The sequence below is a fragment of the Episyrphus balteatus genome, chromosome 2, assembly GCF_945859705.1.
Source record: "Episyrphus balteatus chromosome 2, idEpiBalt1.1, whole genome shotgun sequence".
NCBI lineage: Eukaryota > Metazoa > Arthropoda > Insecta > Diptera > Syrphidae > Episyrphus > Episyrphus balteatus.
The window spans coordinates 104,178,571-104,205,733 of record NC_079135.1 but is presented as its reverse complement, the minus strand read 5'-3'; the positions used below and the strand labels follow the sequence as shown (position 1 = coordinate 104,205,733).

At 32.3% G+C, this 27,163-nt stretch overlaps 2 protein-coding genes across 2 annotated transcripts; one reads left to right on the top strand and one right to left on the bottom strand.

Moving 5' to 3' along the window:
* Positions 1–6,292: 6,292 nt before the first annotated feature.
* LOC129909624 (myrosinase 1-like) lies at positions 6,293–12,426 on the bottom strand. The gene is made up of 7 exons (XM_055986695.1): positions 12,130–12,426; positions 7,676–7,933; positions 7,341–7,610; positions 6,946–7,283; positions 6,789–6,891; positions 6,625–6,728; positions 6,293–6,564 (listed from the first exon to the last, which is right to left on the bottom strand). Exons 1-7 carry the CDS (start codon positions 12,424–12,426, stop codon positions 6,447–6,449), a joined length of 1,488 nt encoding a protein of 495 aa, XP_055842670.1. The 3' UTR covers positions 6,293–6,446.
* Positions 12,427–21,866: 9,440 nt separating this feature from the next.
* Positions 21,867–23,731, top strand: LOC129909622 (myrosinase 1-like). Its single transcript, XM_055986694.1, has 7 exons — positions 21,867–21,904; positions 21,973–22,237; positions 22,412–22,669; positions 22,733–23,002; positions 23,064–23,398; positions 23,455–23,557; positions 23,624–23,731. Exons 1-7 carry the CDS (start codon positions 21,867–21,869, stop codon positions 23,729–23,731), a joined length of 1,377 nt encoding a protein of 458 aa, XP_055842669.1.
* Positions 23,732–27,163: the final 3,432 nt, after the last annotated feature.

Below are 27,163 nucleotides of genomic sequence, written 5' to 3'. Positions count from 1 at the left end.
GACTTTAGTCGAAGACTTTAGTCGCCGATTTTTGTCGAAGACTTTTGTCGACGAATATAGTCGACGACTTTTGTCGACGACTTTTGTCAAAGACTTCTGTCGACGACTTTTGTCGACGACTTTTGTCGAAGACTTCTGTCGAAGACTTTAGTCGAAGACTTCTGTCGAAGACTTTAGTCGACGACTTTTGTCGACGACTTTTGTCGACGACTTTTGTCGACGACTTTAGTCGACGACTTTAGTCGACGACTTTAGTCGACGACTTAAGTCGACGACTTTAGTCGACGACTTAAGTCGACGACTTTAGTCGACGACTTTTGACGACGACTTTTGTCGACGACTTTTGTCGACGACTTTTGTCGACGACTTTTGTCGACGACTTTTGTCGACGACTTTTGTCGACGACTTTAGTCGACGACTTTAGTCGACGACTTTTGTCTACGACTTTTGTCGACGACTTTTGTCGACGACTTTTGTCGACGACTTTTGTCGACGACTTTTGTCGACGACTTTAGTCGACGACTTTTGTCGACGACTTTTGTCGACGACTTTTGTCGACGACTTTAGTCGACGACTTTTGTCGACGACTTTTGTCGACGACTTTAGTCGACGACTTTTGTCGACGACTTTAGTCGACGACTTTTGTCTACGACTTTTGTCGACGACTTTTGTCGACGACTTTTGTCGACGACTTTTGTCGACGACTTTAGTCGACGACTTTTGTCGACGACTTTTGTCGACGACTTTTGTCGACGACTTTAGTCGACGACTTTTGTCGACGACTTTTGTCGACGACTTTAGTCGACGACTTTAGTCGACGACTTTTGTCGACGACTTTTGTCGACGACTTTTGTCGAAGACTTTTGTCGAAGACTTTTGTCGACGACTTTTGTCGAAGTCTTTTGTCGACGACTTTTGTCGACGACTTTAGTCGACGACTTTTGACGACGACTTTTGTCGACGACTTTTGTCGACGACTTTTGTCGACGACTTTTGTCGACGACTTTTGTCGACGACTTTTGTCGACGACTTTTGTCGACAAATTTAGTCGACGACTTTAGTCGACGACTTTTGTCTACGACTTTTGTCGACGACTTTTGTCGACGACTTTTGTCGACGACTTTTGTCGACGACTTTAGTCGACGACTTTTGTCGACGACTTTTGTCGACGACTTTTGTCGACGACTTTAGTCGACGACTTTTGTCGACGACTTTTGTCGACGACTTTAGTCGACGACTTTAGTCGACGACTTTTGTCGACGACTTTTGTCGACGACTTTTGTCGACGACTTTTGTCGAAGACTTTTGTCGACGACTTTTGTCGAAGTCTTTTGTCGACGACTTTTGTCGACGACTTTTGTCGACGACTTTAGTCGACGACTTTAGTCGACGACTTTTGTCGAAGACTTTTGTCGACGACTTTTGTCGACGACTTTTGTCGACGACTTTTGTCGACGACTTTAGTCGACGACTTTTGTCGACGACTTTTGTCGACGACTTTTGTCGAAGACATTTGTCGAAGACTTTTGTCGACGACTTTTGTCGAAGTCTTTTGTCGACGACTTTTGTCGAGGACTTTTGTCGAAGACTTTAGTCGACGACTTTTGTCGAAGACTTTTGTCGACGACTTTTGTGGACAACTTTAGTCGACGACTTTAGTCGACGACTTTTGTCAACGACTTTTGTCAACGACTTTTGTCGACGACTTTAGTCGACCACTTTAAACAACGACTTTTGTCGACGACTTTTGTCGACGACTTTTGTCGACGACTTTTGTCGACAACTTTTGTCGACGACTTTTGTCGAAGACTTTAGTCGACGACTTTAGTCGACGACTTTTGTCGACGACTTTTGTCGACGACTTTTGTCGACGACTTTTGTCGACGACTTTTGTCGACGACTTTAGTCGACGACTTTTGTCTACGACTTTTGTCGACGACTTTTGTCGACGACTTTTGTCGACGACTTTTGTCGACGACTTTTGTCGACGACTTTTGTCGATGACTTTAGTCGACGACTTTTGTCGACGACTTTTGTCGACGACTTTTGTCGACGACTTTTGTCGACGACTTTAGTCGACGACTTTTGTCGAAGACTTTTGTCGACGACTTTTGTCGACGACTTTAGTCGACGACTTTTGTCGACGACTTTTGTCGACGACTTTTGTCGAAGACTTTTGTCGACGACTTTTGTCGAAGTCTTTTGTCGACGACTTTTGTCGACGACTTTTGTCGACGACTTTTGTCGACGACTTTAGTCGACGACTTTTGTCGAAGACTTTTGTCGACGACTTTTGTCGACGACTTTTGTCGACGACTTTTGTCGACGACTTTTGTCGACGACTTTTGTCGAAGACATTTGTCGAAGACTTTTGTCGACGACTTTTGTCGAAGTCTTTTATCGATGACTTTTGTCGAGGACTTTTGTCGAAGACTTTAGTCGACGACTTTAGTCGACGACTTTAGTCGACGACTTTTGTCGAAGACTTTTGTCGACGACTTTTGTGGACAACTTTAGTCGACGACTTTAGTCGACGACTTTTGTCAACGACTTTTGTCAACGACTTTTGTCGACGACTTTAGTCGACCACTTTAAACAACGACTTTTGTCGACGACTTTTGTCGACGACTTTTGTCGACGACTTTTGTCGACGACTTTTGTCGACGACTTTTGTCGACGACTTTAGTGGACGACTTAAGTCGACGACTTTAGTCGAAGACTTTTGACGACGACTTTTGTCGACGACTTTAGTCGACGACTTTTGTCGACGACTTTTGTCGAAGACTTTTGTCGAAGACTTTTGTCGAAGACTTTTGTTGAAGACTTTAGTCGCCGACTTTTGTCGACGACTTTAGTCGGCAACTTTTGTCGACGACTTTTGTCGACGACTTTTGTCGACGACTTTTGTCGACGACTTTTGTCGACGACTTTTGTCGACGACTTTTGTCGACGACTTTTGTCGACGACTTTTGTCGACGACTTTTGTCGACGACTTTTGTCGACGACTTTTGTCGACGACTTTTGTCGACGACTTTTTTCGAAGACTTTTGTCGACGACTTTTGTCGACGACTTTTGTCGACGACTTTTGTCGACGACTTTTGTCGACGACTTTTGTCGACGACTTTTGTCGACGACTTTTGTCGACGACTTTAGTCGACGACTTTTGTCGACGACTTTTGTCGACGACTTTTGTCGACGACTTTTGTCGACGACTTTTGTCGACGACTTTTGTCGACGACTTTTGTCGACGACTTTTGTCGACGACTTTTGTCGACGACTTTTGTCGACGACTTTTGTCGACGACTTTTGTCGACGACTTTTGTCGACGACTTTTGTCGACGACTTTTGTCGACGACTTTTGTCGACGACTTTTGTCGACGACTTTAGTGGACGACTTAAGTCGACGACTTTAGTGGACGACTTAAGTCGACGACTTTAGTCGACGACTTTTGACGACGACTTTTGTCGACGACTTTTGTCGACGACTTTTGTCGACGACTTTTGTCGAAGACTTTTGTCGACGACTTTTGTCGAAGACTTTTGTCGACGACTTTTGTCGACGACTTTTGTCGACGACTTTTGTCGACGACTTTTGTCGACGACTTTTGTCGACGACTTTTGTCGACGACTTTTGTCGACGACTTTTGTCGACGACTTTTGTCGACGACTTTAGTCGACGACTTTAGTCGACGACTTTAGTCGACTTTTGTCTACGACTTTTGTCGACGACTTTTGTCGAAGACTTTTGTCGAAGACTTTAGTCGCTGACTTTTGTCGACGACTTTAGTCGACGACTTTTGTCGACGACTTTTGTCGACGACTTTTGTCGACGACTTTTGTCGACGACTTTTGTCGACGACTTTTGTCGACGACTTTTGTCGACGACTTTTGTCGACGACTTTTGTCGAAGACTTTTGTCGAAGACTTTTGTCGAAGACTTTAGTCGACGACTTTTGTCGACGACTTTTGTCGACGACTTTTGTCGACGACTTTTGTCGACGACTTTAGTCGACGACTTTTGTCGACGACTTTTGTCGAAGACTTTAGTCGAAGACTTTAGTCGAAGACTTTAGTCGAAGACTTTAGTCGCCGACTTTTGTCGACGACTTTTGTCGACGACTTTTGTGGACGAATTTAGTCGACGACTTTTGTCGAAGACTTCTGTCGAAGACTTTTGTCGAAGACTTCTGTCGAAGACTTTTGTCGAAGACTTTTGTCGAAGACTTTTGTCGACGACTTTTGTAGACGACTTTTGTAGACGACTTTTGTAGACGACTTTAGTCGACGACTTTAGTCGACGACTTTTGTCGAAGACTTTTGTCGAAGACTTTTGTCGAAGACTTTTGTCGAAGACTTTTGTCGAAGACTTTTGTCGAAGACTTTTGTCGAAGACTTTTGTCGAAGACTTTTGTCGAAGACTTTTGTCGAAGACTTTAGTCGACGACTTTTGTCGACGACTTTTGTCGAAGACTTCTGTCGAAGACTTTTGTCGAAGACTTTTGTCGAAGACTTTTGTCGAAGACTTTAGTCACCGACTTTTGTCGACGACTTTTGTCGACGACTTTAGTGGACGACTTAAGTCGACGACTTTAGTCGACTTTTGTCGAAGACTTTAGTCGCCGACTTTTGTCGACGACTTTTGTCGACGACTTTAGTCGACGACTTTTGTCGACGACTTTAGTCGACGACTTTTGTCGGCGACTTTTGTCGACGACTTTAGTCGACAACTTTTGTCGAAGACTTTTGTCGAAGACTTTAGTCGCCGACTTTAGTCGACGACTTTAGTCGACGACTTTAGTCGACGACTTTAGTCGACGACTTTAGTCGACGACTTTTGTCTACGACTTTTGTCGACGACTTTTGTCGACGACTTTTGTCGAAGACTTTTGTCGACGACTTTTGTCGACGACTTTTGTCGAAGACTTCTGTCGAAGACTTTAGTCGACGACTTTAGTCGACGACTTTTGTCGACGACTTTTGTCGACGACTTTAGTCGACGACTTTTTTCGACGACTTTTGTCGACGGCTTTTGTCGACGACTTTTGTCGAAGACTTTAGTCGAAGACTTTAGTCGAATCGTTATCTATCAATATCTGTCGATTTTTAACTTTTCTCAATATGTTATATGTTTTTGGAATGGGGGTTTTTAGACCTTTTAAATGATGTATATAAGTTTATTGTTTAAACAAATTAAGTGTATGTATTTATCCCATAAATCTTGAAAAAGTGATTTTCCTCAATTTTTTCAACATTACCCATTTTTTATTGGACAATAAAATAAACAAAAAAAAAAAAAGTTAGGTTAAAAAATGGATAAAGTTGAAAAAATTGATTAAAATCACTTTTTCAAGAATTATGGGATAAAAACATACACTTAATTTGTTTAAACAATAGACTTATATACATCATTTAAAAGGTCTAAAAACCCCCTTTCCAAAAAAATAAAAAAATGACTGAGATATTGATAGATTACATCTTAAGGTCTGTAAAAATGGTTTTTTGTAAGTAAAAAAAAAAGGAGGGTTCCAAAAATATAACAAAATATTTTATATATATTTTCATGCATTATTCGACCATATAAACAGCCTACATTATGTTACTTGTCGGATGTATTTAATTTTTTTTATTTTTTGTAACACAGTGTTATTGGTTGGTACAGGGAAATAATTCCACGGGAATCTGCTCCACATGGGATATTATTTCACCTCATGTGAGAATCTGTTTCACTCTTTGAAGTGGAATAAATTCCCGCCACGAGTTAGAATTTATTACACTTTTGACTGGGAAATAACTTCACCTTCAATTTTGGTGATTTATTCCTTGTCATTTTGGAGCATGATTTTTTAGTACCTACAGTTTATAAGGATAATTCAAATTTGAGCTGGGAAACTGGGTGTCATTGTTTTGCTTAACAACTGAAACGCGAAGCGGAAATAAATGTTTAACACGTGATAATCAATTTCAGTTGTGAAGCAAATTTTTTTCTCATGAGTTGCAATGCAACACTACATTTAAAAATTTGTTCACTATATAAAAAGTATTTCAAAGAGAAAGAACTTTACAAAATTGAAAGCAATTTTTTAATTATTTTTTTCGGATTAAACCACTAAAATGCATGGAAATTCTCCTCTGAGCAATCATTCGAAGCAGTTCTTCACAATAGAATTTGTTTGTGATTAATATTGATAAATATCACAGAACGAGAATCGACCCTCTGCTCTATTAGCAGATCACAGCTTAATGATTTTTTGTGACTCTCAAAAGTTTGGACTGGTAGGTGAGAATCTAGAATTCATCATTAATGTAAAAATTTTAAAACTGCAAGCTTTGGAATCTTTTCTTTTCTTTATAAATTTAAGAGCGTGGTTTTAGAATAATCAGATTAAGTTTTCGAATTTTTTTTGTTTGCTTTAATTTTTTTATAAAATACTCTACATTAATTATCTCAGTCTATAGGAATTCCTTTTGATTCAATTATTCTCCTATAATAACCAGCTGACTTCTTTGGTGTCCGTTTTCTTTTCGGACTTTTCATATCAACAGTAAACAATCCAAAATGTTCCCTGTTAAAAATTATTTGTTAATGAAAATCAACTTTTTGTAAATTACATTTAACTACTTACGTATATCCTTTAGTCCATTCGAAATTATCAAGTAAACTCCAATAAGTGTAATGAGTTACATTGCAACCATCATTTATTGCATTTAATACACCTTGAATATAACTCTAAAATTTAAAAATTGCACTGATAAAAGTTTTAAAACTTGTAAAATTAAAAATCAATACCTTCATAAAATGAATTCGATTATCATCTTCAAGTTCTCCCTCATCAGACCAACCATTTTCTGTGATAATAACCTCAACATTATCATATTCATCACGAATGTGTCTGCAAAAAGGTTAAAATTAAACTATTTATGATAAAAATGATGCCAAAAATTACTTTAATAGTCCTTCCATTCCTTCTGGAATACAGAAGAGCCAAAATGATTTCCCTTTAAGCCAATTCTTCTCATCAACAATTTCCACAGTATCATAATCCCTGTCCATTGATGGATTTGTTCCCATTGGTTGAGTAGCCCGTTTTACATATTTCGATGTGTAATGATTGATTCCCAAAAAGTCTGCTGTACCTCGAATATAGTCCTTCCATTTTCCTTCTAAACTTGGAAGTCGTGATCTTATTCTACCTTCTTGCAAACTATTTCTTCCAATATCTTTGATCAATACTTCAGGAAATCCACCAGTTTTGCTGTGAATTGCATGTGCTTCAATTCCTAACTAAATAATAAAAAAAATTCAGTTTTTTAAGCCTTTCTTCGAAACTCAAAATCTCACGCTAAATTGCAAACATCGATCAATAAGTTCAGTATCATTCGTTTCCGAAAAGAAGAATGATGTGTCAAGAGTGATTCCTATTTTTCCATTTTGCTGTTGAAAGTATTTTTCTCGGTACATATGATAAGCAGCAGCATGTGCCTTTAGAATGGTGGCCAGGCAAAGATAATCTCCAATACCGGAGGCAGTCACTTGTGGTGGATCTCTTCCAGTTCCGTAACCAGGTTTACAAAATCTAACTGGTTCATTGAATGTTATCCAAGTTTTAACCTAATTTTTGAAAAGAAATATGAAAATATGATTTCGGTAATAAGATAGTGATAAGATAGTCTTACCCGATCACCAAAGTTTTTGAATAACTCTTCAGCATAGGTCACATAATAATCGATAAAAAGCTCATTTGTAAAACCACCTAATTTGTGAAGCTCTACAGGAAGATCGTAGTGAAATATTGTAACCATTGGTTGAATACCATTTGCTAAAAGCTTGTCGATAACCATGTTGTAATGATCGATTCCTTTTTGATTTTTCGATGAAATGTCACCAGTTGGATAGATTCTTGTCCAAGAAATTGAAAAACGATAGTGATTGACCTAGAAAAGAAAATTTTGATTGCGAAAACCGCAATCATGAGCATTTTGCAGATAATATTGTAATCAAGGTTCAGAAGTTTTTAAATAATGAATTAAAAAAAAAAAAAGTTTAGAAGCGATACTCATAAATATCTTAGTGTTGTCTAGAAAAAAGCTTCTATATAATAATGTGTTACCCTAATTTTGTTAAGACACAATTTGTAATTCAGTAAACAATTTTCTTAACTCGAGTTCGTTATTTTAAGAAATCTTTAGTTTACCCTTAGCCTTGTACCTACTCCCACATATATTTCAAGTGCAAAATGTTACGCATACACCACAGTGATAAATCCTTCGATTTGTCAAGTAAAAATGTTCGTATCTTAGTTTTCGAATCTTAGTTTTTACTGCTGAAGCAAAATGAACAATATTCTAGATCCCATAGTCGACAGTGAAAATGCTAATGAAATAAATTGCACGACTGGATCGCACGTACTTGCTCTTGCAGTTGCAAAGAACTTTAATGTCTTGCAAAGCACTTTAATGTTAGTTAACTTGTACTTTAAGAGCTGGCTCTATATTAATTTCAAAGAAATTTTGCTGTTGGGGAAGAACCGACATTTAGGGCAAAATTTTGTTGAATGGCTTTTTTGAGAAAAACAAAAAATGCAGTTTTATTGCAATTGCTTCTAATATTTCGTCTGCAAAGTTCAATCAAAATTGTTTGAGTAGTTTTCGCGTAATTTTCTATAACTTCAAAAATCTGTAGGTATAGGAGGTACACTTTCTAAGGGAGATGTAAAAAAAAAAAAAAAACCCCAACAAGGACGGAATTGCGAGACCCACTTGTTCGAACTTCTCAATCATTGAAATGTTAGTTTTGAAAAAAACCAATGCTTGCCCTATAGACCAAGTAAAAAGTTGAAATAACAATCAGATATGACATTAAGATGATAGAAAATGGTAAAAAAGTGGGTACGGCAATGCCGTATCTCTGTCAGTCAGTATGTTAGTATGTCTCTCGGTGTATAAGGATCTATAGTTTAAATCGATGGGCCGATCCCCTTTAAACTTGGTTTGTAGCAGCTTTTGAATCTTGTACAGAGAGTTTTTTTTTGGTAACTATCATTTATTTATTTAAACACGCCTAAATACTAGCTTCATTTACATAGATGTATAAAGAATTTAATTTAAAAAATACATTAAAGAGTAAAACCTTTATTGAGATTGAGTTGAAAAAATAAACGTTAAAAATTTTAATATTAAAAAGATTAAATAAATTGAACATTACATTTTAAGGAGAAAATATTTCGTGATTGGTACGATAGTTAAGGATAAATATTTAGTGGAGACGCAAAACTATAGTAACATAAAAACGACGTTTTGAAAAAGTTCAAATGCAGGTAGCGGGGAAACCACGCAACTTAAAATAAAATCATGATGAATTTGCTTCCTCGCAGTCCTAGAGAACATCCCTTCAAAGTTTCAACAAAATCTAAAATGAGATAGCAATTCTGATTGAACGCTTTCTACGGAATGATATAGAAAATGGTCCTTAAAAATTGTTGTAATCGAGAGCGGTGAATTTTTTTTTAACTTTCTTATTTGACTTTTTAATAAAAATGCAGCCCTAAACCAGTTTTAAAAATTCATCGACTTCCCCTGGATTCCGAGATTTTACCAATTTTATGCTTAATTTTACTCGACTAATTATATTTGGGACAGCTCTGAAATGACTTTGAGGAATATTGAATATTGAAATATTGAAATGCTAGACAAAAGGTGCAAAGAGTCTATTTTCCAAATAATTAATTTTACAATAAATGAAAAACATAAATAAGACCGTCTGTTCTAAAGGAAGGGCAGATCAATAAGTTTAAGTCTGTCGGTGTATGGAGGGAGGTCATGAGGGTTAACTTAGCCTAGGCCTCTTAAGGCAAAGCGCAAAAATCTTTTTTGGACCCTTTCCCGCCTTGCCTTATGACACTCATAATGAGGCGACCAAATTTGACAGGCGTACTCTAGAATGGGTCTGACAAAAGTTATAAATAATTGTTTTGTAATAAAAAGATCTGAAAACTGGCGCGACTCTCTCTTTATTCAACCAAGAAGTGAATTGGCTTTATTATAGTTATGGAGTTGATGTGTTCAATAAATTCCAGTTTACGATCAACTAGGACACCAAGGAAAGAAACTTGACTTACATGTGACAAAGTAACTCCATTTTACAAATAGTTGAAGGGAGTGTTTGATGGCTTTCTTGTAAAATTCATATAATTACATTTATTGACATTAAGATACAAACAGTTACGGACGCACCATTCGAAAAACAAATTAAGGTCACATTGCAACATTTTACAATCACTAACGTTAGAAGATTTAAAGATTGTTACATCATCGGCACAAATGAGGCAGTCTGAATATTTCAATATGGATGTCAAGTCATTTATAAATTAAATAAAAACTAAAGCGTCCAAGTGGCTGCCTTGAGGTACTCCAGAATTCACAAGGAAGTATTTTGATGAGCATATTGATCATATACCAATTATGGAAAAGTTTAATTTCCCCAAAAACGGTTCCTACGATTTTGATAAAAATAATTCAAGTAGGTACATTATTAGTTTTAAGACAAGGTCTATCTATTTTTTTTTTTTTTAAATTGCTATTTACGGTACCTCCTATAGAACCATTTTTTTTAATCGGATTTTCTCCCAAACTATTTGCTTAGTTTCAACAATTTTTTTAAAGCTCTTATATTGGGTATAATTGTTCTTATATAAATCAATGATAAAATTTTGAATAAAAATATTTTTTTTTTAATTTGAAAATAGTTTTTTTTAAACATCGAGTTTTCGAAAATGGCACATTGAATTTTTTTTATATTTTGGTTTTAGAAGTTGATTAATAAATGCAACAAACAGGCATAACAATTTTATTTTATAAACTTTTTTTTTCAAAAAATTTATAAAAAATTAGTAGGTATTTAAAAATAAAAGGCTCTAAGGATTTTGAAAATTATTTCCTAAAACCTGCCTGCATGTTTTTTTTGGAGCTCAATTTTATCTAAAGAGTTTTTTTTTTTTTATTTGAAGAGCGCATTTTATGTTTTTTTTTTAAACATTTAACAAATTTGTATAAAAAAATGACCCGGTGGTGCATTTTATTTTATATAAAAAACGGAAACATTTGCATAAAATTTGTCCAATATATATCAATTTTTGAATAGATTTGCAAGGTTTGTGCTATTTTGTGTGGGCTATAACTGAAAAAATATCAACTCATTTATTTATCAAAGGATGAGAAGCGAAATTATTCTGTAAAGAATTTTGTTTATTGATCAGGATAACATTTATAGTCATCTCATTTTTATAAAGGTTATCACATGCGTTTTTCCTCTGATAAACAGTAGTTGCTCTAATTAATGTCCATTAAGATAATTTTTGTGATGTGTGATAAGTTATATCAAATCAAGAAATTATCAAACTTGCCGGTAAATTTCGTGTTTTTTCTTTTTTCTTTCTTTGAGAAATATTATATCTACTAAACCACTCCATACCAGTGTTATCATTTTATTTTTGTATGAAATATAAGCGGAAATCTTGAAAAAAATTATTTGTCTTCTAATCATTAAATGCAGATAAATTTAAAAAACGTCTTATAAAAATAATCAAAAAAGTAAGATTTAATCAAAATTTAGTTATTTTTAAGATCAGAGATAGCAAATTTCCAATTTCAAAAAGATTTAAAATCTCTAACTGATGATACTTTCAAAGACATGCTCTTAGAGCAAATTAAATTTTTCAGGTGGGAACCCCATAAAATTATCAATTTTTTTAAAGATTTTAAGCACGATTTGATAACGTTAAATGGTGGCGCTGGATACAAAATAATTAAAAAAAGCGGACCGAAAATTGATTTTTCCTAATAAGGAATACCCTTACAAAATTATGAATGCATAAACTGGGAATCCATCAGCTTATTTAAAAAAAATTGATATTATCTCATCCCCATACAAAAATCGTTAAAACACTCATCAAGACATTTAAAATGATAATGATCGTTTTTATTCAAAAAACAATAAATAAAGGGAACCGCTGCTGTTGACGATTTAGGTCATGTTAACATTGTTAAAAATTGTCTTTTCAATACAAAAATAAAACAGACAATATACCTTCTCTTAAAAAAATAAATGATTTCCATATTAAATATTGCATTACCTTGAGATACTTTAATGCTTCCAAATCTAAATCAAAAAACCGATACGATTCAGCCGCTGTATCACCATTTGTTCTATCAATAATATTGTCCGGATGATTGTGTACAAAATCATCCCAAATTGATGGTCCTTTACCATCTGCATTCCAACTGCCTTCAATTTGATAAGCTGATGTTGCAGCACCAAAACTAAAATTTGGTGGAAATTCTGTAGGTCCTTTGGCTGGTAAAGAACAATTTCCACTTGGTAATATACTTTCACAGCCGCTTTTGTAAAAGTTCAGAAAAAAAGTTAACATTTGACTAAGAAATTTTATTAATTGATATTTTTCTTACTCAGCGAAAATTATAATAAAAACAAAAAACAAAGACCACATGCTGGAAGTAATAATATTATTAATCTTTACCAGCTCAACAAAATAAGGCGACTAAATACACAATCCGATTTTTAGTTAATATCAATGAATAGCTAGATTCAATTTTTATTTCATGAGCGTACCCAATTAAGGGTTGTATACACATACAGGGCTGCATAAATACAAAATAAAACATTAATGACTTCGGTATAGGGAACAAGAAGTATTTTCCTCACAGTTGTCACCAAAACTAAATTGATACGAGCTATCAGTAAGAAGTTATTGTGCCTTTAAAAACAAAAGATTTAAAAAAACGAAATTTTTTAAATACAAATATTTCTTGTGGGCAAATAAATAATGTATACAATTATTTTCGGTAAAATTGACGGCCCTGAAAACATTATAGCAATCTTATCTGAAATAAGCAACCGATCTAGCAATGGAATGAGTACAATCTTTTGGGAAGATAAGACTTAGACAAAATAACTAAAAATCCGAAAATTAAGAGAATCAAAATATCAAATTAAGTGCTGCCATTTTTCTTTTTTGAAGAGAAGAATTTTTAAAGTCTGAAAATGTATGCCATATGGTTTTTGTGTACAACAATTTTTTGTAGATTAATAAAATTTGTCCAACATTTTTGAAAAAATAAGTTGGTACGCTATTTTGAATAAATAATAACATAACACTTAAAAACGAAATTTCGGCATATTTCATGAAGTAGTTTTCCAAAAATTGATTTTGCAAAAAAAAAATTTTGAAACATTTTTTAATAATCCAAAAATGTGTTCATTTTTAATTTTCCAAAATGTATATATTACGGTTACTTAAACGCTTTTGAATATAAATTTTCCTTGAATTAGTATCATAAACGGCACAAAGGATTTTGATGGAAAAATTCTATAATGTTTGTTTCTAAGCAAGATTATTTTGGAACCTGCCATAAAACATTTTTTTTTTTTTAGTTTTTCGACTTTCCACAAACCATTGATTTAATTTCAACAAAATTGTAATAAAAAAGCTTTAATATACATAAATCAAAAACAAAATTATAAATAAATAAATACAATTAAAAAAATTTTTTTCTGAACAGTCAAATTTTCAAAAATGTAGCATTATATTTTTTTTTGGAATTTTGGTTTTAGATGTTGGTTGATACTCTTAGTTCCTACAAAATGGCACACGAATTTTTAAATGTTTTTTTTTATTGTTTTCATTTTTATAAAAACGAAAACGTTTTTAAAATTGTTACACTCAAAAAATTTGCTTTTGGGATAAGAACCAAGGATAAATAAAATGCACGACTGGGTCGCACGAACTTGCTCTTAGAGTTCAAGTTGCTTAAATATTTAAGACTTTTTATATAGAAACTTGGGAAATGTAGGTACATAAAAAAAAAAAAAAAAAAAACAAACAAAACAAAAATTCATTTTTCAAAAAAATAAAACAATATCTGAAATCAAATCGCCCCACAAAACAAGTATGCAATTTTATTTGATATATTAAGGTGCATTTTTAGAAAAAAAATTTTCAAAATCGTTAGAGCCGTTTTTTAAAAAACTAATTTTTTATAAATAATTTTTTGAAAAAAAAGTTTAAAAATAAAACTGGTATGCCATTTTGTAGAAATAACTAATCAACATCTAAAAACAAAATTTCAAAAAAATTCAATGTCCCGTTTTCGAAAATTTGATTTTTCAAAAAAAAAAATTTCAAAATTTTTTTAAAAATCCAAAAATTATTTTTTTCAAAATTTTATTTTTGGCTTATATTAAAATTGTATAAAAGCTTTTGTATAAAAAATTTCTTTGAAATACAATAAGTAGTTTTGCAGAAAATCCGATTTGAAAAAAGCGGTCCTATGGCAGGTACCGTTAATAATGATTTTCAAAAAAAAATTTTTTCTTCAAAAGATAGATCTTGTTTAAAAACTAACATTTTAATTTTTTTAACAAAATCGTTGCAGCCGTTTTCGTGAAATTAAACTTTTCCGAAATTTTTGTATGACAGGTACCGTTATTTTTGGTCCAAAAAAATTAATTCCAAAAACCCCTCTGGAGAGTCTCCAAAAACTGCTACATAGCAAGTTTGAAGTCAATCGGTCCATCCGTTTAGGCTCTAGTTCCTTATACAGACAGACAGACAGACTGACAGACTGACAGACTGACAGACTGACAGACTGACAGACTGACAGACTGACAGACTGACAGACTGACAGACTGACAGACTGACAGACTGACAGACTGACAGACTGACAGACTGACAGACTGACAGACTGACAGACTGACAGACTGACAGACTGACAGACTGACAGACTGACAGACTGACAGACTGACAGACTGACAGACTGACAGACTGACAGACTGACAGACTGACAGACTGACAGACTGACAGACTGACAGACTGACAGACTGACAGACTGACAGACTGACAGACTGACAGACTGACAGACTGACAGACTGACAGACTGACAGACTGACAGACAGACGGACTTCCGAAACCCACTTTTTTCGCATTGTCTATCATCGTAATGTCATGGAAAAATGTTATCTCAACTTTTTTTTTTTGTACGAATGCATAACTTGATATATAGTACCTATATCGCAAGTAAAAAGTCTATAAATAAAGTTGGGTGGAAGGGTGTTTTTTCGCGGACAAGAAGGTCAAAAATATACCTACTGAAAAAAATTGTTAGTCGAATATCATCATATGACACATGTTTTCAAGGTATTTTTTGATGCTGAATCTAATGACATGAAAATAAAGTCAATACGATTGCTCCATGTTAAAAACATGCTACACTGATGAAATTCGGGATAAAGGTTTAGATAAAGCAGGGACAAAGGATTCATAAAGTTCTTAAATATATTTTTGGTGAAAGGGTGTTTTTTTGATGGGTTGAGTTATGTATGAGAAAGGTATCATAACAGCTGACTTAAATTTTATTAATTTTTAAAACTTAGTGAAAAAGTTTTGTTTGTAATAAGAATTAAGAATCTATAAAGTGTACAAAATATATAAGAAATGATGAAATTCGAAAATATGACCACAAAAAGTGGGAAAAAATTGTTACACCAATGAAAATTGGTAAAAATGTTTCATTTATAACAGAAACCCAGAATCTAAGCAGTCTATACAAATATTTTAGGTCAAAGGGTGTTTTTTTTTTTGGGAAATAGGGAAAATCCGCGATAATTCCGATAAAAACAGTGGTACCTATAAATGGTACCCTTACGAAATTTATTAAAAATGTTGTCTTTCTCATAGGAATTATGAATAAAACAAGTGTATACATTTTTTTCATGTGAAAGGGTGTTTTTTTTTAGGTGTAGAGAAAATATGGGTACCTATATTTAAAAAAATGAGTAATACAAGAGTAGTATTAGTGGTACCTACCCTATTGAAATTCAGCAATGATGTTACTTTTGAGATTAGAGAAACAAGAGTATGAAGGGTCTATAAGAATATCGTGTGGTCAAAAGGGTGTTTTCTTTTAGTGTGAACAAAAATGATGGGCCACCCTAATGAAATTTGGTAAAAACATTGATTTTGGGATAGAAAGCAAGAATAAAGAGTTTTCATAAAAAAAATTTAGGTGAAAGGGTGTTTTTTTTTTCGAAGAGACAGTAAAATCTGTAATTGTTAAATTTGATATAGTTGAAGAATCCTTTGACTTTTCAAGGGGAGGAATGTGCCGTGGCGTCAGCCACTTCGTTTCATGTACAGCTTCAAAATGTGGAAATGTTCGCCAAAGGAGCAATTTTCTAAATGACTATAAGTACCTAGTGTTGATTATAAAAAAATACTTTAGATTGAAATATACAGGGTGTCCCAAAAGTAATGGATCAAACGAAGTATGCTAATAGGGGATCTTAAGGGCTCTCAGAATTTGGTAACTTGTTCATCCCAAATCCTTGCGGTTTTCGATTTAATGCAATTCTTGTGAAATTTCGAAAAATCTCGACTTTGCAACAGTATTTTGCTTCCTGCTGCCATTATTGATTTTTGTTTTTTACAATTCTTTTACTAAAACATTGACAAATAATTAGGAACAATTAATTAATCAAAATATTTTTTATTCCATAAGCCATTTCGATGCAAATTAACTAACAGTTTCAAGTTTTATAAAAAATCAATTTTTAACTTTTATTTGAAAGCAACACCGCAAAAAAAATTTCTATGATGTGAGAATGGTTTAATATTTTAAAAAGTTGCCTGTTATTGTGGTTTTTAAAAATGTATAAAAGTTTCCAAAGTTGCAGTTAGATCGCAAAATATTACAATTTGAATTCAACAAAACAGGGTTTTTCAGAGCAAAAAACAACCAAAACAAACACATTTTCTCGAACTGTTATTTGTTTAATTTTCTTTGAACAAAAGCCTCTATTTTTATTTGTATTTTTGCTTTGAAAAACCCTGTTTTGTTGAATTCAAATTGTAATATTTTGCGATCTAACTGCAACTTTGGAAACTTTTATACATTTTTGAAAACTACAATAACAGGGCAACTTTTTAAAATAATAAACCATTCTCACACCATAGAAATTTTTTTTGCGGTGTTGCTTTCAAATAAAAGTTAAAAATTGATTTTTTATAAAACTTGAAACTGTTAGTTAATTTGCATCGAAATGGCTTATGGAATAAAAAATATTTTGATTAATTAATTGTTCCTAATTATTTGTCAATGTTTTAGTAAAAGAATTGTAAAAAACAAAAATCAATAATGGCAGCAGGAAGCAAAATACTGTTGCAGAGTCGAGATTTTTCGAAATTTCACAAGAATTGCATTAAATCGAAAACCGTAATGATTTGGGATGAACAAGTTACCAAATTCTGAGAGCCCTTAAGATCCCCTATTAGCATACTTCGTTTGATCCATTACTTTTGGGACACCCTGTATATATATTTATTGATCAAATGGTTTTCCTAGAAGAGAAGAGTTTTTTGACATCTAGTGATTTATTTTAGTTTTCAATTTAAAGTCAAAAACGGGCAACTAGCGTGACGGGTACAATGGTTGGAACCCCTAAGCATTTTTTTACTTTGAATTGCTCTCTGACTTGTACTTTTCGGGTCTTTTCTGTTCTTTTCTGTGCGGATCAGATTCATTAAACATACCTAATGTTTAATAAACCAAGACTATTATTAAAATGTTATAAATGAAAAACTACAATCATTGGCACCCAGGTACAATTGTTGCCACCCGAGGATATAATAACTGTATTTTATTATTGCCACCCTTAAAATGAAAGAAATACTATTTTTTTCGTGATAGTCTTTACCAAAGTTTAGTTAAAAGCAGTTCAATAAAACAAAAAAAATATAATAAATAAAATGCCCGGTTGCATGTACTTGCTGTTTATGTTGTTTGGAATGTTACCTAAACATTTTTAAAATAAAAATTTATGAACGAATTTTTTTAAGAAATTTAAAAATAAGAAAAATAAAAATTAATATTCAATTTGGTTTATAGCTACAAAAACATCTCTTTTAAATGTTTTGACCTTCAGACGAAATATCGTCCCGTTTCTGCGTGAACCACGTATCTACATAGCAAATTTTGTTCTGTTCTTAAAAGAAATATACATTTTTCTAAAAATTAAAATTATGAATTGAACAAAAGGAAATCAAGTTATGTTTATGACATATTGATTGAGTTGTTTCTAAACTAAAACCTTTGTATCTATTCTTTTTTTAAGTTCTAGAGCAAATTTTAACAGAAAAAAAAAATCTTAAACAAAAATGTACTTACGAGGTTCAAGCAGAAACGGGACGATATGCCATTTAATTTGTTGTTACGCTACTCCTATCGACATACAAATTTTCCTCCTATTATGCTTTACACATGCTAATATAGCTTCTGTTAAGTTTTATAGAAGCAAATTCTTTTGTTGCAAAACACACAAGAAATAGAACCTTTAGATACTTAAGTGTTTGCAAATCTAAATCAAAAAGTCGATACGACTCAGCTGCTGTGTCACCATCTTCAACATTCTTGGGATTATTATGAACAAGATCATCCCAAGTTGATGGCCCTTTACCATCTGCTTTCCAACTGCCTTCAATTTGGTAACCTCCAGTTGCCACACCAAAAATGGAAATTTTCTTGGTCCTTTAGCTGGTAATGAACAATTACCACTTGGCATTAAACTTTCAGAACCACTTTAGTATAAAAATATATAAAACCAGAAAAATATTAATCAAAATGCATTGAATTCAACCACAAAAAAAAATCCGAAAATAGTTAAAATTAATAAGAACATTCTAAAAAAGTATTCAATTATTCTCTGTATCTCATCAGTTGAACAAATTAAAGTAACTAAAACTAATTCACGACCTGTTGCCCCATTTATCTTGTTCTCTTTTATCAAATTTATATCACGAAATGTGAAAGCATATTTAAAACTTTTTCTAAAACAAACTTAAAATTATTTACTCAAATTTATGCAAAATCATTCTTAAAGAAGCTATTTAAATATTGAAACATAGTGTTTAAAAAACCTTAATGTGTCAAATTTTATGATATCATATAACATAAATAAAATGTATTCTAAAAATAGACTGTTAATGCCGTTATTATGATCTATTACCTACCACAAATATTTACTTAGCTAATAACAATTTTAAAAAACAATTTGTATGTAAACTAGACATCTGTTTACAAAACTAGATAAGATGTTATAGAGTAAGAGCTGGTGAACGATTTACTCGGTGTTGAAATTTTGTGGGTAAATAGGTTCAATCATCGTCAACACGGAAACCGAGACGAGACCCATCTGATGAAAATGCGTCCAGAGTATTCGACAGGCGTGTCTAAAATTTGGTTTTTTATGTCAAAAATAACCTTGGAATAACTTCATTTTAAAATTAAAATCAAGTATGAAGCTAGTAGCTTTACTAGCTGATCCGGTGGACTTCGTTCCGCTCTTTTTTGAAAACACTAGTTTACAAATAATTTAAAAAAATTATGCTTTATACTTTTCGTATATAAATTGAGCCTAGAAAACTTGAAAATCGAATTGAAAAAAAAAAGTTTATAAATAGGTTTTCAAAAAATATATACTTGGTATTCGGGCTATATCTTGAGGCTATCTTATGGCTCAACGCTAACAGATTGAAAATTTTCCAAAAATAAATGCGGTATTTTTAGAGAGTTCTGTTTAGTAAGGACAAATCCACCGTCATAAACGGAGGGATATAGAGCCCCTCCCATATCAAAAGAAATGTTTCATTTCCCCTTACTCTATGGAATCCGTTTAAATTATGCAGTTACGTACAAACCGTCCTCGTGTCTATCTAAACATTTAAATATAATTAGATCTACCGTTTAGAATTTACAGACAACAAAATATTTTATAACCCAAAAAACCGTCATTTTCGAAACTTTATTTTGCTACATAATCCAATGGTGATGAGAAATAAGATGCACAAATAAGTCGCGTGTTAAAGTTTCTCATAACATTCATAAAACAAATGTTTTAATTCAATTTTGTCAATAATTTTATAAAAAATGTAAAAAAAGGATTAAAATTTGTTTTTGTTTTTAAAACAACGAAAACACCCCTTTTGAATCATTTTAATCTTCAAACTTTGGAATTTTTTTTGAAAATTGTTTTTTTTTTTTAATAAAATTTTCCAAAACTTTACAAAAAAATATTTTGTTGCTATTTCGACCCATGAAAACAAAATTAAAACAAATTGAAAATGTTGAAAAATTTGTTAAAAAATCCAAAACTGAAGATTTTGAAAATATTAAGACATTTTAATACTACGGCTACTTAGACGCTGAAATCGACTTACTGGTTTATGAGAAAGTCAGAAATCAAGACAACGGCAACGGTTCTATGGCCGGTACCGTTGAAAACAGTTCAAAAAATATTTTTTTTAATTTCAAAAGTAATAAGACTTTTTTTTGCCCCAGTTCACGTATTTTTTTATTTTTAATCAAAATTGTTAGAGCAGTTTTAATCATATGGCAATTCTTAAAAAATCCCCAAAAAGACTTAATTGTCAAATTTGAAGAAAATCGTTTCAGTAGTTTCTGCTCGAGATAGAGACAGATAAACGGACAGAATTGCGAAACCCACTTGTTCAGCATTCTCCATCATTGCAATGTCATGTCTGATTGTTATTTTGAGTTCTATTTCTAACGATTCCTAAACTGTTCATACAAATTAATTTTTTCCAAGAAATATTAGTGTTGTGCTACAATTCTTAGAAATTAAAAAAAAAAAAAACTACACAAACAATGAGTTTCCAAAATATAAATCATGGAAATCTGAACTTTATTATGTTTTAATATTAAAATTTTAAAATAAAGACATATTTTTAACTTTTTTATTGAATTGATGATTTTTTTTTTTAAGTCATAAGTAAATAAAATACAGTTGTGTTGATACCTGCTTTCTTTGTTTGATGAGTTAACATAAAAGGTTATTATTATTTAACCAAAAGATTAGCAAAATGCTTAAAAATAAAAAAAAAAAGAAAAACAAAACTGTGTTGATACATATTTAAGTTTTTCCTAGAATTTTTAAGCTATTGCATAAATTTTATCTCGGCCTTTGAGGTGGGGATCGAATTAAAAAATTTCTCAACGAAAAAAAAAAACCTAACACCTCCCACTCGGGTGGTTCGCTTAACGTGCAAGTATATGGTACGACTGTACGAAGCTTGCACGGATTGAAACGTGAAAGAAGAAAACACCTGTGGTAATTCGTTTGCGGACACCAGCCACCAGTGAGGGAAGTACCTTATTCTAAGTTTTAAATTTGACATCGTTGTCTTTAAAAACCTGCAACTTTTTTTTTAAGTGACGTACAAACATGATTGATGTGAATATTGAAAGCTAAAATAATAAGTTTTCAGCTGATATAAAATTTATTATAAGTTGTCATGTAAAAATATTGACAGTATGATGCGTAAAGAAAAATAAATTATTTTTTTTCGCTTTTTTTCATGAAAAATGTGTGATATCAAGAAATCATTTTTGTACTACTTTTTACAAAACATATAGGCTTTAGTTATGGATTTTTTTATTTAAAAGAAAATATAAGGCTTATTGAAGGTATAATTTTTTTTTTTTGTATACTTTAGCATATACAAAAAATTGACATAATGAGCAATGCTAGTTTTTTTCCTTAACTTCTGTCTTTCAAGCCTAAGTCTATGGGGGAATGATTTCAAATTCCATTTTATTTCATCACCTGTTTAAAAAATTTAATATTTTTAAGTTTGTTAGAAAAATTTTAAATTTATGTTTATATTATGCGATATTTTTGATTAAACAGCACAAGATAAATAGCACAACAGATCATGAATAAGATTTAGTCGCTTTAATTTGTTCAACTGAGATACCAGATGTTAGTTGAACACTTTCTAAAATGTTGTCATTAATTTTAACTATTTTCGGATTTTTAGTGTATGTTATTTTGTATGGTTGAATCAATTATATTGATTAATATTTTTTGTACATATTTTTTATAATAGTGGTTGTGAAAGTTTAATTCCAAGTGGTAATTGTTCATTACCAGCAAAAGGACCAAGAAAATTTCCACCAAATTTTAGTTTTGGTGTTGCAACTGCAGCTTATCAGATTGAAGGCAGTTGGAATGCAGATGGTAAAGGACCATCAATTTGGGATGATCTTGTTCATAATAATCCAGAAAAAGTTGAAGATGGAACAAATGGTGATACAGCAGCTGATTCGTATCGACTTTTTGATTTAGATTTGCAAGCCCTTAAGTACCTTAAGGTAGGTGTTTTTCTTTAAGTTTAGTGAGATTACTTACGAAAGAATAGCCCTACTAACAATTTTGCTTCTATACAGCTTTATAGAAGCTAAATTTGCATGTGTAAAGCGTTTAAGGAACAAAAATTGTCTGTCGTAAAAACTAATCACTTAAGCGCATAAAATCTTCTCTCCCAGGTTAACCACTATCGTTTTTCAATATCTTGGCCAAGAATCTTTCCAACTGGTGACATTTCATCAAGAAATCAAAAAGGAATCGATTACTACAACATGGTTATCAATAAGCTTCTTGCAAATGGAATTAAACCAATCGTTACAATATTTCACTATGATCTTCCTTCAGAGATACAAAAGTTAGGTGGCTTTACCAATGCACTTTTTATAGATTATTATTTGACATATGCTGAAGAACTATTCAAAAATTTTGGTGATCGGGTAAGATTCATTCTTAAACATCAACAGAATTCCTGCTTTCATTTTTATGGTCTAAAATTTAAGGTCAAAACATGGATAACATTCAACGAACCAATGAAGTTTTGTAAACCTGGCTATGGGGAAGGAACTTTTGCACCTTTAGTGACTTCATCAGGAATTGGAGATTATCTATGCTTGACCAACATTCTTAAGTCACATGCTGCTGCTTATCATCTTTATCGGGGTCGATACTTTCCAAGGCAACGTGGAAAAATGGGAATGACTCTTGATTCATTATACTTTTACTCTCATTTAAATGACACTGAACTTATTGATCGAAGCTTACAATATTATGTGAGTTCTAGAAAAGTTGATAGAAGTCTTGAAAAAGATTGAAAATTAGTTGTCTCTTTAGCTTGGAATAATGGCTCATGCAATTCATAGTAAATCTGGTGGATTTCCAAAAGTATTGATAGATGATATTGGAAGAAATAGCATGCGAGAAGGAAGATCAAAATCACGACTTCCAAGTCTTGAAGGAGAATGGAAGAAATATATTCGAGGTTCGGCTGATTTCTTGGGAATAAATCAATACACCTCGAGAATTGCAAGACGTCCACTTCAACCAATTGGGAAAAATCCATCAATGGACAGGGATTATGATACTGAAGAAATTATTGATGAAAAATGGCTTCAAGCCAAATCAGATTGGTTGCATTGTATTCCGGAAGGAATGGAAGATCTTTTAAAGTGGGTTATTTTTTCATATTGAAATGATTTATAATTAATTTTATTACATTGTTAAGATACGTTCGAGATGAGTATGATAATGTTGAAGTGTTTGTCACTGAAACTGGATGGTCTGATAATGGAGAACTTAACGACGATAATCGAATTCTTTATTTGAAGGTATACCATTATTTTTTCCTTTTCTTAGATATTTTGAATGATTAAAGCTTTTTTTAAATTTTCTAGAGCTATATTCAAGGTGTATTAAATGCAATAAATGATGGTTGTAATGTCGTTGGTTACACTTATTGGAGTTTAATTGATACTTTTGAATGGATTTTCGGATATACGTAAGTTAAAATTAATTAAAAAATTATGTAGTTCTTAAAAGTTTTTTATTTTCAGGCCGAAATTTGGACTTTTTTCTGTCGATATGAAAAGTCCTCAAAAAACACGAACACCGAAGAAATCAGCAATGTATTATAGGGCATTAATTGAAAGAAGAGAAATTCCAAGTTTTTGAGAAAACTTGGAAAAGAATTTGTCCAGTCTTAAATTTTGTTGCATTTACCACTTACAAGTAGAAAAAAACAAAAGAAAATGCTTTATTGCTAAATAAAATTGTTCATAAATATAATTTTTTTTCAGGAACTATTATTGTTATGTCACAATTCATAGAAATTTAAAAAAAAATCTGCACAAACAATGAATTTCCAAAATATAACTCAAATGAGCCTGAGCTTTTTTTATGTTTTAATATGTATTAAAAGTCTATAATAAAGACAAATTTTTAGGTTTTTTTTGATTTGATAAGAATTTTTTTTATAGACATTGGTAAATAAAATACAATTGTGTTGATACCTGTTTTCTTTGTTTGACGAGTAAACATTAAATGGTTCCTGTTCATTTAAATAATGAGATACATTCGGCCCTAGCGATGTAGTACGTCGGAGCGGAAGTTCTCCGATTTCATACGAAATATGCTTCGAGGTGTGTTTCCGACAGGTAAAAACTGTCCGATTCGGATGAAATCGGACAAAATCCGCTCCTACGGATTACCTCGCTAGGGCCGATTATGTTGTTTGTTTTCCATAAAAAAATTCACATAGAAAAATATCGTAAAATGGTTGCTGGCAACTCTGCTTAAATAATAAAAAAGCTTATTTTTCAACCAAAATGTATGATATTTGTAAAAGTTAAGGCCAAAGGTAATCATCAGATTTCAGTTGAAAAACTCATCCGATACTCAGAGAAAAAGACATGCTAAAAACAAATGGAATCTGTATTAAATTGCGTTGATTGCTGCGTGTTTTTTTGACAAGCAGATGGCCGTCTTAAAAAAGTTAGCAAATCTTTTTAATAAGTTGTACCTATAACAAAGTAAGTTAGCTTAGATATTTGTCTCTAATTTATAACCTTCCAAATGGTAGGAAATTTTCCTAACTTATAGCCTTTTTCAAAACTGGAAATACGTTCCCCCCACCGAAAGTTTTCAGGTTTTCGTTTGGCTTTTTAATTATTTTAACACTGCAACACCTCATTGTCCTCCAAATAAATGGCAAACAGGGTACAAGTCATATTTTTTTTTAACGATGTCTATTGTTTCTTATTAAATAAGTAAAAAGAGAACTTTTCATAGCACATAAACAATAAATAAAATCTTGTGAAACTATTTTTTTTTTTGATTAATTTCATGGCCTTTTCTTCCAAACGTCATAGTTGAAGTCATCAGACAACATCTTATTCTTGTTTCGTGTGTTCTTTCGAGATAGAGAAGCACAGAGATAGTCTTAGTTCACCCAAGTTCATTTTAGTACACCCAAATTGAGAGCTGAATTGTTTCACTTTTCATTTTTTGAGTGGTTTTATATAAAACTTGTGTTTTACGAACAAATCAGCTGATGCAAAAATGTATGGTAAAACCTGAGTTTTGGTGGCGGTTTTGGATTTTTTTTTTTGCGAAAACCGCGCTTTAGCTCAGTGGGAAAAGGCTACTGTTTAAGAAATACCGTCTGGCCCCATAGAATAACCCCTATTACGTTTGGAGTTTGTAATAAAACGAAATAAAAACAACTCGCTCTGGAAGCCTTAATTGAGGCTTAAGTAAAGCAATTATCGTGTCATAAAGAAGATGGGCAGATAGCTGAGGAAACTGCGAAGTTAAATTTTCAAACAATTGGCGCTTCTAGAGAAAGTCGTTCTCTTGTCGTTTTTGACTGAAATTAGTCGCAAAAGCATCGCAAATATCTGAAGTATTTTAAAATTGACTGAAAGCATAGATTATTTTTTTTTAATTGTTAGATAGCCCAGGGAAATTAGTAAATTAAATCGCATTTTTCGCGGGACAAAATTTTTTCATGGAATGTGTTCGGGGGGTTGTCCTTATCATAAAAGTCAATTTGTTGGGATGATTGGAGGTTGGGAACAGCCGCCATCTTGGAAAAGAGATTGGTATCGTTTTTATTGAAAAGCTCCATCGTTATTCATTTAAGCAAGAAATAACAAAGGTAAAACTTATTAACAATAAAATTATCTAAAAAATGATATACAAAATAGTTGGTCAAAGTGCAGGTTTGTTTCGCAAGGTTGACATTTGTTCATATATATGACGAACTTTTGATTTGTTTGGATAATTCTTCAAGAATGAATTATATTACTTATAATTATCTACATATAAAATGAGCCCACAATCGTTATTGTAACCATCATATTGTAGAAGAAATCTAACTTCGAAATTCTCTATGTACTAGTCAAAAGTGATAAAATAGCAAATTTTTTTTAGTACCTATCTATATATCAAGTTATGCATTCGTACAAAAAAAAAGTTTAGATTACATATTTTCATGACATTACGATGGTAGACAATGCCAAAAAAGTGGGTCCCGGAAATCCGTCTGTCTGTCTGTCTGTCAGTCTGTATAAGGAGCTACAGCCTAAACGGATGGACCGATTAATGTCAAACTTGGTATGTAGCGTTATTTGGCGACTCTCCAGAGGGGTTTTTGGAATTAATTTTTTTCGACCAAAAATAACGGTACTTGTCATATACCGATTTTAGTAAAATTGAAATATCTCGAAAACGGCTCTAACGATTTTGTTTAAAAAATTCAAATGTTAGTTTTAAGCTAAAGTCTATCTTTCAATAGAAAAAAAATTTTTTTGAAAATCATTATTAACGGTACCTGCCATAGAACCGTTTTTTTCAAATCCGATTATCTCCGAAACTGCTTATTCGATTTCAACGAAACTTTTTGTGAAGAAGCATTTATATAATTTAAATATAAGCCAAAAATAAAATTTTGAAAAAAATAATTTTTGGATTTTTAAAAAAAATTTGAAAATTTTTTTTTGAAAAATCAAATTTTCGAAAACGGGACATTGAACTTTTTTGAAATTTTGTTTCTAGATGTTGATTAGTGATTTCTACCAAATGGCATACTAATTTTATTTTAAAACTTTTTTTCCAAAAAAATATTTATAAAAAATTAGTTTTTTAAAAATGCATGTTAATATATCAATCAAAACTGCATACTTGTTTTGGAGGGCAATTTAATTTCAGATTTTATTTTATTTTTTTTCAAAAACGAAATTTGTTTTTTTTTCCAAATTTCTATATAAAAAGTCTTAAAAATTTAAGCAACTTTAACTCTAAGAGCAAGTTCGTGCGACCCAGTCATGCATTTTATTTTATTAGGCCTAGCAAATTTTGGAATTAGAGGTATGACCAAAATTTAAGTACGCAGTTTTGTACCCATACTCGTCTTAATATCGAATTCAAAGGTCTGA

Excerpts from the sequence above, each read along its gene's own strand:
- LOC129909624 (XM_055986695.1), bottom strand. The coding sequence starts at position 12,426 with ATGTTAACTTTTTTTCTGAACTTTTACAAAAGCGGCTGTGAAAGTATA. Across the intron at positions 7,934-12,129 it reads AAGCATTAAAGTATCTCAAG|GTCAATCACTATCGTTTTTC; the intron begins GTAATGCAATAT and ends TTTCTTTTCTAG. Across the intron at positions 7,284-7,340 it reads ATCGATGTTTGCAATTTAGC|TTAGGAATTGAAGCACATGC; the intron begins GTGAGATTTTGA and ends TTTATTATTTAG.
- LOC129909622 (XM_055986694.1), top strand. The coding sequence starts at position 21,867 with ATGTTGTCATTAATTTTAACTATTTTCGGATTTTTAGT. Across the intron at positions 21,905-21,972 it reads ACTATTTTCGGATTTTTAGT|TGGTTGTGAAAGTTTAATTC; the intron begins GTATGTTATTTT and ends TTTTTATAATAG. Across the intron at positions 22,670-22,732 it reads TCAAAAATTTTGGTGATCGG|GTCAAAACATGGATAACATT; the intron begins GTAAGATTCATT and ends CTAAAATTTAAG.